Genomic DNA, 18035 nt, shown 5'->3' with positions numbered 1-18035 from the left:
AATATATTTTTTCAATAGTATAATTTTAGTTTGAAGTATGCATAAAACCAGGAGATTTTTCGAAATAAATATGGTACAAAACGTTAAATTTTTTTTTTAATTGCAATAATTTAAATATTTTATAAAATAAATTTTATTTAATAAATAACATGTTTAAAAGTTTTTGAGCACATTTCAAAAATATGTCTGCTTAGCATTTTTCTAAATCGTTAAGATTATTGCAAAACATTCTCTCTAGAGTATTCCCTAGGGTGAAACTTGATTCCACAAATTCAAAAAATTTCCAAATTTGTTTAAATACTTAAAAAATCTGTATTTATGATACGAGTAATCTGAAGAAATCTGTATTATCATCAGAGGTAGTTACAATCGTTTAGTGTAAATTTTATTTCACAATCCGTGAAAATAGAAATCAAAATTATCGGTCAAGTTAACTATTCAAATAACAGAAAATACTTAAAGCCATTATTGACTAGATGCAAAATAAATGTTAAAAATCGATAGTTACTAGCTCTGATGATAATACAGATTCGTTGAAAATATTATTTATCATATTTAAATAATTTGTATTAATGTTTATAAAAAATTATTGTTTTTAATTTGTTTTAACTATTTGATAGACTGACTACAAGAAGTTCTTTTAAAAATGGTTTGAAAAGTGTTTACATGATTCCAATTTATTTTATCTCAGTGACTCAACAGAAGTATAAATAATGTTCTGATAAGTCAACTTGACCAGATTTTTTATTGGAAGTTAGTCTTTAGAGTTCAGCTTTAACATTCGCTTCTAAAATTTTTCTTAAAAATGGATCGCTGGGTGGATAAAGTGGCAATAGTGACAGGTGCAAGTTCTGGAATAGGCCAATCAATTGCCAAAATTTTGATTAAAAAAGGTGTCAAGGTCGTCGGATTGGCTAGAAATTTAGAAAAAATGAAGGAAATTGACAAACTTTTCAGAAAATGCGTTTTTTCCCCAATTAAATGTGATCTTACGAAAGAAGATGATATTTTGAAAGCCTTCGATTGGACAAAAATACAACTAGGTGGTGTTGATATTCTAATCAATTGTGCTGGAGTTCTTTCAATTGGTCCAATTATTGGTGAGAATTTAAAAAAATTATCTAATTATTTTTAGTATTTTTGCTACGTCTAAAACAAGTTTTTATCTTCAATAAATAAAATTTTGAAAACTATTTTAATTTTAGAAAGTTCGACTGAAGACTATAGGAAAATTTTGGATGTAAATGTAATTGCAGCAGCTATTTGTACAAGAGAAGCTGTAAAAATAATGAAAGAAAAAAATGTAGCTGGACATATTATTAACATTAACAGGTGATCAGTTTCTTATTGAGGAATTATCATTTTTGTAAATAAATATAAGGTTTGGAAGGTATGAATCGAATATTTTTAAACATACATCACAATAATTTAAAATTCCCGAAGGCTGTGTTAACATTTTTTTTAAATTTTACATAATTTAATAGCACTTTGGGAAAAAATATTCCTTCTCCAGAGCTGTTTTATAATTTACTTAGTCCCGGTAAGTTTGCCTTAACTGCCATGACTCAAGTCATTGAATCAGAATTAGAAAACATTCAAAGCAGCATAAAAATTACAGTGAGTTTTTATTAGTTATATAAAAATATTTTTAATAGCATCAAAAATTCCTATTTAATCATTTTTTGTTAAATTTTTAGAGTATACATCCGGGATTAGTAAAAACTGAAATGGCACCAAGTAGAGTTTACGAAAATTCTCCTTACGTTAATCCTGAAGATATTGCAGATGGTGTAATTTATGCATTGTCAACACCTTCACATGTCCAAGTAAGTTATAATTTATAAATAATATATGTATTTTTTAAATTCTCTGTATAATATGGATTACATTGTTTTCAAGGTGAAGGATTTAACGATTACTTCCATTCCTGGTCACCTACGACGAAACGAAAAAAATTGTTTAAAAAAACTATAATTTTTATAAAAACAAGAAAAAAATTATTGATAGGAATTATTAAATAAAAATAAAAATACTTAGAACAGTAACAATTTAATTCAATTATCTTTGATCTTGGAAGCCTTATCTTACCTGAATGAATAAGAATTACTGAACTTTTATCTGGTAAGCCATAGGACCATAAACTCAAGTGAGAATGAAAAATACAGTTTTGATCAATTCTGGTAAATTGTGTAGGAATTATTTCATTTGAAAAAATTACCAACAAGAGGTAACTGATATATTTCTTTAATTTTAGGTTGAAATTTTTCTATTTCAAGATCGAAATCATGATTTTGGTCAAAATCTTGATTCAGATCTAGGCCGAGATCTTGATCCATGTTTAAATCCCGATTCTGATCAAGGTCCAGAACCAGATCCAGATCCAGATCCTGATCCCGATCCAGGTCCTAATACTGATTCAGATCCAGATTGAGATCCTAATACAGAGCCAGATCCAAACATAGATCCTCATCCAGGTGAAAGTTCTGATTCAGACTTAAGGCATGATCCTGATCCAGGTTCAAATCCTGATTTAAATCTAGAACCAAATTCAATTTTTGGAAATTCCGAACTCTAATTTATTAAAAATACGTCACAGACTATAGAAAAAATATTAATTTCTACTTTAATTATTACCGATCATGATACCAGATCATGATCCAGATCAAGATCCAGATCCTAGATCAAATCCATATAAAGATACTGCTTTAGATACATGTCTAGATCCTGATCCAGAGCCAGATACAGATGCAAATGCAGATTGTAATCCTAATTTAGGTTCAAATTCTGATTAAGATCCAGGTCCAAATTCTGACTCAGGTCTAGGTACAAATTCGGATTTAGATTAAGGTCCAGATTGAAGGCCAAATTTAAAGATAAATGCAGATTGAGATCCTGGCCTACATCCTGTTTTAGATCCAAGTTCAGATCCTAAACCAGAGCAAGATACACATACAGATTGAAATATTGATACAGGTCAAAATATTAAGTTACCTATGTCCAAATTTTTATTCAGGTATTGATTTAGTATTTAAATAACCTTCTGAATATTCAAAAATATTTAGAGAACTCATGTGGGAACTTTAGAAATTAAATTTGGAAGAAAAAATTCTTCTTCCAAAATATTATAGTTCTACATTATGACTACATTTCAATTTTAAAAATTTCAAACTCTAATTTGTTAAAAATACGAATAACCAGACTCTCTAACCAGGCCCAAAACCAGAGCCTGATCCTGTTTCAGACCAAAATCCATATCCTACTTCAGATATAGTTCCAGATCCAGTCCGAAATTTAAATAAAAACACAGATTGAGATCCTGAGGTAGGTATAAATGCTCAATCAGACTCAAATCCAGATTCTGATCCAGAGCCAAATACAGATCCAGACACAAAGCAATACCAAGACTCCGATCCAGATCCAGGTTTAGATCTAGATCCTGATCCATAACAAGTTTTAAATTCTGATCCATAACAAGTTTTAAATCCTGATCCATAACAAGATCAAGATCCTGTTCCCAATGTAGGTCCATTTACACGTCGATGCAAGTGGAGATCCTGATCCACATCATGATCCGGATCTGTCCTGATGCAGGTCATAATCTGACTTCATATATAGGTACAGTTCCAGGGTCGCGTTCAAATACGAATACAGATTGAGATTCTAATTGGGGCTAAAGTCTCATTAAGAACCAAATCCAGATCTTGATCTAGAACCAGATACATATCTCGAGATAGGCCAAGATCCAGACACTGACCCAAATCTATCTCCAGATCAAGATCCTGATCCATAACAAGATCCAGATGCTGATTCAAATATAGATCTAGATTTACACACAGATGCAGATGGAGATTCTGATCCGGATCCTGATTTAGGATTAAATCCTAATTCAGATATAGATCCATATCTAGGGCCAGATTCAAATACAAATAAAGATTGACATCCTCACCTGGGTCTAAATCCTCATTCAGATCCAAGTCCAGATCTTGATGCAGAGTCAGACACCGATCCAGACATAGACCAAGACCCAAACTCTAATCTAGGTTCAGATCCAGATCCTGATCCAGAACAAGATCAAGATTCTGGTCTAGATTTAGACGCAGATGCAAATAGAGATCCTGATCCAGACCCTAATCCAGATCCTGATCCAGATTCATCTACAAATCCTGATACAAAATCAGATACCGATACAAATAATAAATAATGAAATTCTGACCCAGGTTCTGATGCTGATTCAGTATCTACATATCCTTTTGTGTATTCTTTATTTTTGTGCACTCAACTCAGAACCTAATTATGCAAAAGAAAAAAAAATACGAAGTTAGATAACAATTTAGGCCACTCTTATTGCAAATTTTGAATTTGGAATACTTATGGATAGATTTAAAAAGAGACAAGAAGGTAAACGAAAAACTGCAATTGGCCATCTTTATTTTTTTGTTTTCAATTAAAATAAACTGTGTTTTTTTTAATTTTCATTCAAACTATAAATGTATTGACAGTCGCATATTTATAATAACGCTTATCAGCGATATGCACATGCAACAATACTATTTATGTTCCCTATCGGATGGTTAAGTGATGAGCTAAAACAATAAGGAAACATTTTAAAAAATTCCTTTTTGTAGTTTGATAAATCATTCTTTAATGTATATGACTATATTTTATGAAAAATAGAAAATACAGTGCAAAAATTATAATGAATAAACAATTTATGAAGTGAATAAAGCTACATCTAACTTTTTTTATTCTGTACAATTTTTTCACCTGGATTTCGTCATAGATGTTATACAATTACTTACCTAAATGCGACAAGTTATGAATAATGTGAAATGTTTCCTTATTGTATTAGCTTGTTATTAAGCCATCAAATGGATTCCAGGTTTAGGATAATTGCATCCATATACATAGCTGATGTGCATATAAATGAGAAGCTTCCAAGAAGTTGACAGGTAGTCAGGGAAGTTTTAAATAAACAGTTGATTTTCATTAAAGAAAATGAGGATGAAGTTTGGTAGTAGCTAGATCTAGATCTGCATCAGGATTAGGAACAAGTAATGGTCCGTGGGCTTGATCTTCTAGAGCTGGATCTGGATCTGGTTCAGGATCAGGATTAGGGTCCGGATCTGGGTAGAATTCTTGAAATGTTACTGGATTTGGATGTCGATCTGGACACAGGATATTCGAGTAGCAGTGGATCATCTAAAGAAAATATAAAACTTTCGCAATGCAATTCAAAATAAGAGAAGCGCTGATTAGAAATTGCATTTATTTTATTTTGTTCCCACTCATTTTGTTTTTGTTTAAATTGTTATGTCCTAACAATTTTATTAAAAATATATATTGAAATTTTTCTGCATTCTTTGTGAAGGATTTTTGGACAATTAGAGTTTGGAAGTTTCAAATTTAGAATTTCGTCAAAAGTGAGAACATATATAAAGTAAAAAGAGAATCTATTTCTTAAAAATTAAATTCTAAAGTTCACAGTCAAGACCTCGAAACAATGGTAAATATCTAGAATGCTATGCTAATAAGTCAGCCTGACCAGATTTTTTTCTGCAACTTAGTCTTTAGAGTTCAACTTTACACTTTGGTTCTAAATTATTTTTTTAAATAGATCTCTGGATGCCTGAATTCGTAGTACTGACAGGTAATAAGTCTGGAAGTGACTAATCAATTGCCAAAATCTTGATTCAAAATGGTCTCAAGGTCGCCGGATTGACTAGAAATTTAAAAAAAAATAGCGAAAATGGAAAAACTGTTGAAAACAGGAGTTTTTTCCCCATTTAAATATGATCTTGCAAAGGAAGATGGCATTTTAAAGACCTTCGAGTGCACACAAAACAACTGGGTGGTGTTGAAATTCTAATAAATTGTGCTGAAATTCTTATAGTTCGTAAATAGTGCAGGAATTATTTCCTTCGAAGGAACTAGCGGTAAAAAGAGTTGACTGTTATACTCAATTAATTTCGGTTTAAAATGATTTACTCTAAGATCAATGTAATGATCCAAATCAAAATGCTGTTTCAGATATAGGCTGAAAACCTGATTCAAATCTAGATCCTGATCCTGAGCCAGATATAGAGCCTGATTCTAACCCATATCCTGATTCTCATCCTGATCCAGATCCTGATCCAAATCCTGATCCTGATTCGAAATAAAATTCATATTTAGATCCAGATTCAGATCGTGATACAGATACAGTCATCGATCGATATCCTGATCCAGGTTGAAAGCTTGATCCATCCCTAGATTGAAGTCGATCCAGATATAAACCCAGATTCAGATGTAGGATTTTTTAGTCCATCACTATTTTAACAATAAAACAAATAATGGCTCTTGATCTATTCTTTTTTTGGATGTTCTTCTTTTACGTCGAGAACCCTACACAGCTTTAAATTCAGATCCAGTCCAAGACTCTGATCCTGATCCAGACAAACATCTATATCTTAATTCATATACAGGTTCAGATGCACATATAGATACAAATGGAGGTCCTGAGCCCGATTTAGATCTAGATCCTAATTCATATGCATGTCCAGATCCTGATCCAGAGCCAGATATAAATACAAATCAAGATTCTGTTCCTGGTATAAATTCTCATTCAGATGAAAGTCCAGATCCTGATCCTGATCCAGTTTCAAATCCTATTTCTGACACAGATTCAGATCTAGATCCTTATCCAGGTCGAAATCATCAATCAAGTTATTTCAAGAACTCGACTATGAACTTTAGGAACTGCAATCCTGAACAAAAAATTATTTTGTTAAGATTCAGAAGTTCTACATCTTTAACGAATTCAAATTTTGCGAGTATAAATATTTTAGATTTTCTGCCCTGGATCTGAATATTTTGTGAAGTTCTGTTTTCAGGTCGAAAACCCTACCTAGATTCAAATCTAGGCTCAGCCCAAGACCCCAAACTTAATCCAGATTCAGGTCCAGATTCACATGTAGCTACAGATGGAGATCCAGATCCAAATTCTGATCCTGATCCTGATTCAGATCCACATCCAAATCCTGATCCTGATTCAGATACAAATATAGATTGAGATTCTTTGATTTAGGTCAAAATCCTTATTCAGATCCATATCCAGATTCAGATCTTGATATAGATATAGATCGAGATCCTGATCCAGTATGAAATCCTGATTTATATGTAGCCCGAAATATTGATCCAGATTTAAACCCAGATTCAGATCCAGAATCAAATTCAGAAACAATCCAAAACCCTGATCCTAAACCACATTAAGATCTATATCCTGATGCATATACAGGTTAAGATTCGCATAAAGATACAAATAGAGATCCTAAGCCTGATCTAGATCCAGATCCTAATTAAGATCCATGTCTAGATCCTGATCCAGAGATATACAGATTCAAATACAGATTGAGATCCTTATCCGGGCAAAAATCTTCATTCAGATTCAAGTTCGGATCCTGATTCTGATCCAGAGCAAGATGCAGATACAGATCGAGATCTTGATCATGATCCAGGTCTAAACCCTAATTCTGATTTAGATTCAGATCTAGATCCTTATTCAGGTCAAAATCATCACTTAAATTATTTTGAAAAATAAACTAGCTAGCTTTTTCTGCATATTAACCATTTTGTGCTGGACTCAACTCTAAATTTAATTCTGCAAAAAAAAGAATAATAAGAATTGGGATGGCAATTCTTACTATTCTGATTCCAAAGAGTGACGCCAAAGTTGGCCTATTTTTTGGACCTCTTTAGCGACCTGGGGAAAAATATAAAAATATTTTACAGGTATCAAGTTACTCGTAATTGAAAACCAAAATAAGCATCGCTTTTCGTTTTTCGAAAATTTAAAAAAATTGTCCCTGTTTAGGGATTGACAAGACCCCTAAGAAATAAGAAATACCACTAATCATAGACCCATTTTTCATTGTATTTTTTTCTATCAAATAAACCTTACACAAGTAAAATCACTTTATTTCTTCATTAAAAAGGAGTTGACGTGGAAAATGATTTTATAATTAGTGGTATTTCCTATATTTTCATTTTTAGGGTCTTCTCACCCCTAAGTAAGGGTAATTTTTTGAAATTTTTAAAAGCGAAAAGCGGTGCTTACTTTGGTTTTACATGACGAGTAATTTGATAACTGTAACATATTTTTATATTTTTTGCCCAGGTCTCTAGCGAGTTCCACAAAATAGGCTAAAAACAGTCTATTTTGGCGTTGCTCTTTAGAATTTGAAATATTTTCGGATAGATATAAAGAGAAATAATAAGGCAAAGAAAACGCTTTCTCATTTTGTTCATTAAAAATAAAATGCTCTTTTAAAATGTCTAGTCTAACTATAAATTTCTTGGAAGGCACTTATTCATAATTATGCACATCAGATATGTCTGCATGCATCTACCATAATTATGTCACCTCTTTGTAGGTCTAGTGATAAATTTAAACAATAAGAAAACATTTGTATTTTTTTCCTTCTTGCAGTTGGATAAATTATTCTGTAATGTTTATTACTCTATTCCAGGCAAATCATTATACATTGTGCAAAAAGTATAATAAATAAACAAAGTATGAAACAAATTAAAAGTATACCTATTTTTCCCACTATGCACATACCAACTGGTGTATTGTTATAGACGTTAGAAAATTATTTACCTAACTGCAACAAGCGATAAATAATGTCAAATGTTTTCTTATTGTTTTAGCTTCTTACTAAACCATTATATAGAGCAGAGGATAAGGATAATTGAACGAATTTACATAGCTGATGTGTATATAAATAAACCTTTCCAAGAAGTTCACAGTCAGACAGAAAAGATTAAAAGATACAGTTGAATTTAATTAAAGGAAATGAAGATGATGGTTGGAAGTTTTTTCTTAACCTTTTTGGTTCTCCTCATTTCTATGCGTATGTATTAAATTACAAATTTCATTATCAGAAACGAGAATGGGTATTCTGAGTTACGAATCTGAAATCGAACTAGTAACAGTTTCCATTTCAATTTTTAAGTATTCTTTTCTTTTGCAGAATTATGTCAGGGGGCTGGGGTTCCTGGAGCTGGGTCTGGGTTTGCATCAGGATCTGGATTTGGAACAGGATCTGAATTTAGATCAGGATCTGAATCAGGGACTGGAATAGGATTAAGTAATGATCCGTGGATTTGGATTCCTCAAGCTCTATTAGGATCAGCGTCTGGATCTAAGTAGAATTCTGGACCTGGAAGGGGATCTAGATGTCCATCTGGACAAGGAACATTCTAGTAGCAGTAGATCACGTAAAAAATCTAAAATGTATTAAATATAATTCGAAATAAAAGAAATATTAATTGAAAATTGTATTAATTTAATTTTGTTGCTATTTATATTTTTTTGTTTCAATAGTGATATCATGAAAATATATTTTAAAAATAGATATTACGACTCTGTGAAGTAATTTATTTTATGAGAAAGACTAGGAACAATTCGCGTCACTTTGAAAGATATTTATAAATTCCAGAAGTTTAGAAAAAAAATATATTTTAATACTTTGAACGTTTTATGAAGATTTGCAGGATTGTTTTATGAGAAACCTTGACAAATTATATTTATGAAACCTTAGCGCAATTAAACAAAGAAAGCTAAAAATCAAACAGCTGCTAGAAATTAGTATTATGTATTAATTCGCGTCAATTTTTTTGTCTTCTTGAATAAAAAATGGTTTTGGTTAAAGGTTCAACTTTTCTTGAAAAATACATCATTTGGGTAATTTAAAATATTTTCTAGCAGGGCTGCCTATAACAATTCTACGATACATCGTATTGCGTAGTAGACTTTGACGTTCTATGCGGATGCGCAGTACACTTATTTAGTGCATGAGGTTGCGCAGAAAATTTCAAGAGCACGTAGGGTTGCGCAGTGAAGTTGTACGATACTTGGGAGTGCGCAGTAGACGTTTACGGAACCCGCTTGTGCATAGTATAGTTTCATATGCCGCATTTTACTTTTTTATAATAATTATGACCTTCTAAAAAAGAGCTCTACAGATCTGCACTAAAAGTTTGAAAAACTTAATACTCTGGAAAAAAATCTTCGTCGAAAATCACCTTATGTCATGACATAAAATATATCAGTGAAACACCAGAAATATAAAACATGAAAAACAAAAGGCTCAAAATAACTACTAAAATAAAAAAATAACACACTGACCGGAATTTGTATCAGAGTTTTGAATTTCTTAGTTATTTTTTAATTATTTAGTTTCTTAAACATATGTTTTCATTTATATAATTTAGAAAAACACAAAGAGTGTCTTTTCAAATGCTTAGTTATGTATTTTTTGGAAAATATATTCATTTCTGAATAATTTTGTTATCCAATTAGTCCTTTTTATTTTTTAACTTATTTAATTACAAAAAACTTAATTTTAATTCAAAGGATTGCATCAAACAATTGTTTAAAATTTTTTTTTCAATTATTCGGTTACTGTTAAGGTTTTTCAATTTTTAAATAAAATCGTTTTTTATATAATGTACGTTAATATTTCTATTTCATTATTTCGTAATATTTTTTCGCATGAATGATATTATTTTTAAGAAAGAATTAAGCCTGGAGATTTTTCTATTTTTTAACTTTTACAAAAAAGGTTAATTTTTATGATATTACAAGGGCAATTTTGTTTCTTGTATTGCCCCGAAATAGACCAGAGTAAAAATTTTAAGCTAAGCAACGCTCGATATGAAAAGTCATTAAAAGAAAAAAGTTGCTTTTTGAAAACCCTGCATGATTGCCTTAACAACTTTTTAAATGTTTCATGATAAATCAAAAATTAAAATTTTGGTATCAGAAAAAAATTGTTTAAAAACTCAAAATTCTTTTTTGAGGTGAAATTATGCAAGGTATGAAAATAAATGAGTTAACAATAAATTATATGCTAAGAAAGATTAACCGTGAAAAATTAATTGAGAAAAGTTGTAATTCCAAGAAAGATCTATAAATTTCTTGTTAATAATTTTTTTATGGAACAAACGGCCCAATTTATAAATTCGACATGTCCAAATTTGATGAAAAAATTTTCCCGATGAACCAGCAATTGAAAGAAATCCTTTTGCCACCCAAAAATTTGCTTGAATTTGTTTTTTTTTTTAAATCGTTGGAACAATTTTTCAAATTTGGAATTGTTTGCCGAAAAACGAATTATTTCAGCAAACTGCATACGCAAGTTCCAATCAATCGTTCAAATATTTTTTTAACTATAATTCGGGCAATTTTGAAAAATGTGAAGCTGAGAATTTCAGGAGCATAAATTAAGCCCACTTTTTCTTTGTGGAGCTGGTTTATTTCCAAAATCATATTTTTTCGGTATTGCTGATTGGCTGCGATTTTTTTACTTGAGCGTAGCTAGTCCTTGTGTGGGTTGGATCATGGCCCAACCTGTAGTGCGCTGTTTCGGGGATAAGAAGTGCAGCCAAGGTTATGAAATTTCAGAGAAAAACTCGACTGCGAAGCACGAGAAACGTGATGAGAATGCGTTCAGTGAATCCCAAGGAGTTTTAACAAAAGAGAATTCACAATAAGCAAATTACTGTGTTCGATGCTTTGACTTCATTTTTTAAAAGTCTATGCACAAAGACCGAGCGCGTAGCGCAAGGCACATGTATTATCGAGCGCGAAGCGCGAGAAACAATTGTCGCGCGCCTTAGGCGCGCTCAAACTTGCGAGAGGAGCGAGGTGCGTGTGATTAGCATGTACGCGCTAAAAGGGAAGATTTTTAATATTATGTTTGGATCGTATGCGTTAAATTTTAACAATTTAAATGGATGTTATAATAATAAGAGCGTAATAGTTCTTCCTAATTCTTGTATAGACATTAAAGTGTTACTTTTCTCTTAAATAATAATAAAAGAAGACTTAAATGAAAGTTTTAGAATTTTCTTTAATCCTCGCGTTACACCGACACTGACGGAATGAAATCACAAAACGCGCACATCGTGCGCGGGCACAGTTGGGAACAGTGCGGAATAAGGTGTAATTTATGTGTACGCTGTGTCGGTAATCTCACAGAAAGATACAGATCCGGATCCTGATCCGGAACTAAGTTTTAATTAGGATTCCGGTCCAGATCCAGATTCTGATCTAGGTTCGAATCCTGATTCAGATGCTGATTCAGTATCCACATAGGATTCTAGGTATTGATCATTATTTGAGGGATTCGACTGTAAACTTTAGAAATAGAATTTAAAAGAAAAAATTCTCTTTATAAGATATGGAAACTGCACATTTTAAACAAGTTCAATTTTCAGCAATTTCAAACTCTAATTTGTTAAGAATACATCCCAGAGTACGCAGATGAGTATTAATTCATAGTTTTATTTAGGAAATCACAACTAATACGAAAAAAAAGATTAATGGCATGCAAGTGAAGTAAATGCAATTTGAAATAACGACTTTTCTTATTTTAAATTATATTTCATCAATTCCATATTTTCTGCACTTGAGTTAGTGCTTTTCGAAAGTTTTGTTTTCAGATCGAAAACTCTACCCTTATCCAAACCAAGACCCAGACCATAGTCCTGCTCCAGATGAAGATCGAGATCCTGATCCAGATCCTGCTCCAGACAAAGATCCAGATCCTGTTCCAGATCCTGCTTCAGACCAAGATCCAGATCCTGCTTTAGGCCAAGATCCAGATCCTGATTTAGATCCTAACCCAGATCCAGGTCCAGATTCATATACAGATACAGATGGCGACCCTGATCCAGATCCTGATGAAGATCCATGTCCAGATCCTGATCCCGGAACAGATACAGATACAAATACTGAACGAGATCCTGATCCGGGTCCAGATATGATTCAGTATCTACATCGCTTTCTGTATATTCACCATTGTTTGATGGGCTCAACTCAGAACTTAATTCTGGAAAAGAAAAAAATAATATGAATTGTGATGACAATTTATGTCATTGCGATTTCAAATTTGAAATTTTAGAATACTTACTGATAGATATAAAGAGAACCAAGAAGGTAAAGAAAAATGTGTCAACGATCGTCCTCATTTTGACCATTAGAAATAAACTGCTTCTCTTAAAATTTCCAGAATAACGATCAATTTCTTGAGAGCCGCTTTTTTCTAATTATGTACATCAGTTATGTGCATGCGACTATCATAATGATGTCCCCTATCGGATAATTTAGTGATAAGCTAAGTCAGTAAGGAAACATTTGCATGTTTCACTTGTCGCAGTTAGATAAATCATTCCATAATTTCTATAAATATATCTCCGGCTGAAAATTATCATAGTGCAACAAGTATAATAATTAAACAATGTATGAAAAAAATAAACAGCATTCATCATTTTTTCCACTGTATTAAATTTTACCATCTGGGGTATCGACACAGACGTTGGAAAATTAATTACGTACCTGCAACGAGTTATAAATAATGTCAAATGTTTCCTTATTGTTTTAGCTTGTTAAGAATCCATCCGATAAAGAACATGATTAGGATAATTGCATGCATAAAAATAGTTGACGCATATATAAATAAGCAGCTTTCAAGAATTTACATTCAGACAAGAAAGTTGAAAAGGATCAGTTTATTTTAATTGAAGAAAATGAAGACAATTGTTGGCAGTTTTTTCTTAACCTTTTTGGTTCTGCTCATTTCTATGCGTAAGTGTTAAATAAATTAAAAATCGAATTATTCGGAACTGAAATAAGGATTGCAAATTACGGATTTTAAATCCAAGTGGTAAACATTTTCATTCTAATTTTTATTTTTATTTCCCTTGCAGAATTATGTAATGGTCAGGGAGCTTGGTCTCCTGGAGCTGGATCTGGATCTGGATCAGGATCAGGATCAGGATCTGGATCGGGATCTGGATCAGGATCTGGATCAGGATCAGGATCTGGGTAGAATTCTGGATCTGGATGCGGATCAGGAACTAGATGTCAATTTGGACACAGAAGATCCGAGTAACAGTAGATCATGTGAAGAAAATATAAAATCTATGGAATGTAATTTGAAATAAGAGAAGTATTGATAGTAAATTGAATTTATTTTATATTCATGACTTCCACCATTTTTTTTAAATCGTGATGTCCTTTAAGTAATTAGAATTTAGATGTTCTAAAATTTAAATTTGGTTTATAGTTCGAAATACATACCCGAGTCAAAATATAGACCCTACTTTGAAGTTTTTCAAGTTAATATTTGTAGGCGCTAAGTCAAAATAGGGGCTTAGTTTTTGCATCTAATTTAACGCTCCACATTCTACCTTTCTGTACAAAATAAAATTATTTGAAGAAACATTAATATTAAAGGAAGGAAGATACAAAATAATTTTGGTTTTCTCATTCGGCAATAAATTATTAGTTCTTTTTTCCTTATAATTTTTTCGTCAGAATCTTTGCAAATGGAACGAAGGTTTATAATTCTAACCACGAACCTGGGAGAATCGGGAAGTAATCGGGAAAAACTTTGACCGGGAGAAAATCGGGAGAAATTTTGACCGGGAGAAAATCGGGAGAAACATGCACCGGGAGAAAACCGGGAAAAAGACGGAAGAGAAACATTGCACTAGGAGCATTCCCGTATTTCATAATTTGTATGAATTGTAATTTTTAAAAATTCTCAATTAGAAAACATATAATTTTTAGAGTGTTTAGAATAATTAAAATGTATACTACTTGATATAATACTAATAAATAATATATTTATCATCTTTAAAATTACTATAATTTGCATTCCAATTTTAAATTTCACAATATTGAAATTTCAAATTTAAATAATGATTATTCAAAATTACAAGACTATTTTGCTATTCAATATTCCAATACTTCATATTCAAGGCTTTGATAGTCAGTTTTGAATTTAATAATTGTAGATGTTAATATAGAAAGCAATTTCGAATTGCAAAGCTTAAAATTGCACAATTAAAAAAATGGAATCATATTACAGCAATCTTGTTATTTATTATTACTTTAATTATGAATGTAATATCTGAAAATTTTCGGATTTATAGTTTCAGAATTAAACTAATAAATCATTTTAAATCGAAAAATGCTTTATTGGAAAATTTCAAGAGTTAATAATAGTTCTATAGAAATACATGACACTATAAAATTAAAAATATGGTTTAAAATTAAAAAAATACAAAAGGTAAACTACGTAACTGAAATTGAGACAGCAATATATGAATAATGTTGGTAATTTTCAATGGTTAAAATAATTTTCGAGTTTTGAATTTACATGTTGAATGCTTAATTAAAAAAATTTCCCTTTGATGAGTTTTAGTTTTACAACCTATATTGAATTGGTTGATTTTGGAAAAATTTAATTCGCAAGTGAAAAATTATTAGTTTTTTACTAATTTAAATTTACTACAAATAAATGAAATTTTAAATAGTTTGATTTAAAAAAAGTTTCAATATCACAATTTTTTGTGACTATTTGGATCAGTATTGGAATTACGAATCGGATCTAGATTATAATTACAATGTCCTAAAAATATTGATAGAACTAGAAATTAGAGTTTTTATACATAATTATTGTTGGTGCTAATGGAGTTTTCGAGAAAATATAACAATTTTATTAAGAATTCTGGGAAAGTTTGTAGAATTTTGTATTTTATAACATTTATTTTCCGAGAATATTCAAAAAGATTAAAAAATATGACAAAACATTTATAGTATTTTTAAAAAGGAATCTGGAAGACTTTAAGGCAATTTGTTTTAAAATGTAGAATTTTCTGAAAATCTTAGTAAGCATTTGAATCAATTTTTAAGAAATTTAGAATATTAAGATTTCGGTGAAAATACAGAATACATTTAAAAATATTTTCAAACGATAAAAAAGATTTCAAAATATGTTGAAAATAAATCCGAAATATTTTAGGACAATTTTAGGAATAATTTTTATAGTCAGTTTGAAAGTTATTTCGGAATTTTAAAAGGTTTTAAAAGACTAAAAATGTTTTAAAACTTTGAAAGATTTTCGAAAATGCAAAAGACATTTATAAATTTGTCACAACTGTCAAAAACTTCTAAATATCATTAAAACTGACTCGTATATTTCCTATCATTTTGCTAAATCTTGAAATATAAACAAATTGTTCCAAAATTTCCAGATACGTTTTCAACAAATCTAAAATCTGGAACAATTGTTTTTGACTTTTTTCAAAAAACCGAGAAAAATTAGATTTGAAAACTCTTACTACAACTTTCGTTCGGAATTCTATATTATTGGTTTGAAATTCACCGACTTTTTTAAGGAGTAATATTTTGTTTATTTAAGATTATTTGCTTTTTTGTTAAAGATTTATTATTTGAGTTTAAAATTCATGTATTTTGTTGAATATAACCCATTTAATTGAAATTTTTATTTGATCTATCTGAAATTTTCCAAACTTTTAATAAATTTTCTCAAGAATCTTAAAATAGTTTAATAATAAATCATAATAATAGATGCTTGATAAATAAATAGTTATTAGCAATTTGTATCCTGTATCAAAAATTATTTGTCCCCTCAAAAAGTAATTTTAATAGAAAACTAGAAACTAGAAAAAAATGTTAAAGTGCCCATTGATTCAATTATTATTTAAAGTTTATGAATTCCTATTTCTTTTGAAACTAATTTTAATGAAAAAATGAATGAAAATAAAAAATAAGAAAATAAATCACATGTTAATTTTGATCATATTCCTGGCTGCAGTTTTCCTCTCATTCATTCAGACTTTCTAAAATCGAAATATTAAAAAAACTTGAACTATTACACAAAATAATTGATTTTTAAAATAACAATTATTATTACTTGAATTAACAAATTCCTTAGAAGGGAAATACATTTTGTAATTTTAACTTAAAGAATTTTAAGTTCAATAATTGTATTTTAAATTTAATTGGGTTTAGATTAAAATATCGAAACTGTTACAATTTCAAAAAATTAAAAATCAAATATTTTTAGATCAGAATGATGAAATTTGGATGATTCTAAATTTGAATAAATTAGAATCCTATTTTCACTAATACAAAGCGTTCAAAATTGAATTATAATCCATTAAAATTTAATTATTAAAAGAAACTTGTAAACTAAAAATAAATTTTAAATAGGAAATTATTTATTTTTTATGTTTACCTCTTTACTAAAAATTATTGTTCATTCTTGAAATCGTCCAATCAATTAGTTTTCAATTTAGTGACTTATTCTTTAAATTTTTGAATGAATAAAGACAATTTTTAAATATTAAATTCAAAACGCAAAATTCAAGACAAGATCGCTAAGTTCTTCAATGCCTAGTACCAAAATCTTCTTATTTTTCAAAATTTAATTTGTAAAACTACTGTCCCAATTTGGCATTATTTTAAATTTCTTCATTTTCATAATATTTATTTTTATTCATAAATTAAAATATTTTTTTATCAAAATTCCTTCAAACTGAAAATTGTTCAATTATCAGGTCTGTCGATTTTATATTTTGCTATTTCGCGGAATTTAAAAACCCGAAAATGCAGTACCTTCAAAATTAAAACCAAACAATTTAAAATATTTAAATCTAAACTTATAAAATTTGAAAATAAATAAAATTTAGATCAAACAGTTTACAATGTTTAAATGTAAAATAATTAAATTTAATATTGACTTTATAGGTAATCGACATGAAATTTAATAATTATGAAGAATTCAAGAGACGTCTCAAAAATCAGGAAAAGTATCATTCTCACACGGAGAAAAATCAAGACATTAAAATTTATATGTTTTATAATCAAATACGTAATAATATAATAAAAATATAATAAAAACTCGAGATATAAAAATATCCAGATAATAAGCTTTAATATCTAGATCATTTTCCTATATTAAAAAATTCAAATATCTTAAGACTTATTATGTATTTTTTTCCATCCAATACTTTAAAATCCAGATAGAAATACAGATCAAGGTCCTAATGAAAATGCAAATCCTAATTTAGATCCAGGTCCAGATCTAGATCCTAATACTTATTTAGAGCCAGATCCACATGCAAATGCAGATCGAAATCCTGATTCATGTCTATATCCAGGTGGTGATCTAGATATAGAT

At 29.9% G+C, this 18035-nt stretch overlaps 3 protein-coding genes across 3 annotated transcripts; all 3 read left to right on the top strand.

The window, feature by feature from the left end:
• Positions 1-783: 783 nt before the first annotated feature.
• LOC117173761 (farnesol dehydrogenase-like) lies at positions 784-2431 on the top strand. Its single transcript, XM_033362400.1, has 5 exons — positions 784-1100; positions 1206-1332; positions 1485-1617; positions 1698-1826; positions 2255-2431. The coding sequence occupies exons 1-5, from the start codon at positions 806-808 to the stop codon at positions 2429-2431; spliced, it is 861 nt and encodes a 286-aa protein (XP_033218291.1). The 5' UTR covers positions 784-805.
• Positions 2432-5622: 3191 nt separating this feature from the next.
• Positions 5623-7048, top strand: LOC117173760 (protein TsetseEP-like). The gene is made up of 3 exons (XM_033362399.1): positions 5623-5647; positions 6462-6701; positions 6870-7048. The coding sequence occupies exons 1-3, from the start codon at positions 5623-5625 to the stop codon at positions 7046-7048; spliced, it is 444 nt and encodes a 147-aa protein (XP_033218290.1).
• A 6396-nt stretch (positions 7049-13444) lies between these two features.
• LOC117172939 (negative elongation factor E-like) lies at positions 13445-14019 on the top strand. The gene is made up of 2 exons (XM_033361242.1): positions 13445-13627; positions 13750-14019. The coding sequence occupies exon 2, from the start codon at positions 13759-13761 to the stop codon at positions 13984-13986; it is 228 nt and encodes a 75-aa protein (XP_033217133.1). The 5' UTR covers positions 13445-13627; positions 13750-13758; the 3' UTR covers positions 13987-14019.
• Positions 14020-18035: the final 4016 nt, after the last annotated feature.

The sequence above is a fragment of the Belonocnema kinseyi genome, chromosome 5, assembly GCF_010883055.1.
Source record: "Belonocnema kinseyi isolate 2016_QV_RU_SX_M_011 chromosome 5, B_treatae_v1, whole genome shotgun sequence".
NCBI classification, from domain to species: Eukaryota; Metazoa; Arthropoda; class Insecta; order Hymenoptera; family Cynipidae; genus Belonocnema; species Belonocnema kinseyi.
This window is presented reverse-complemented; position numbering and strand designations above follow the sequence as displayed.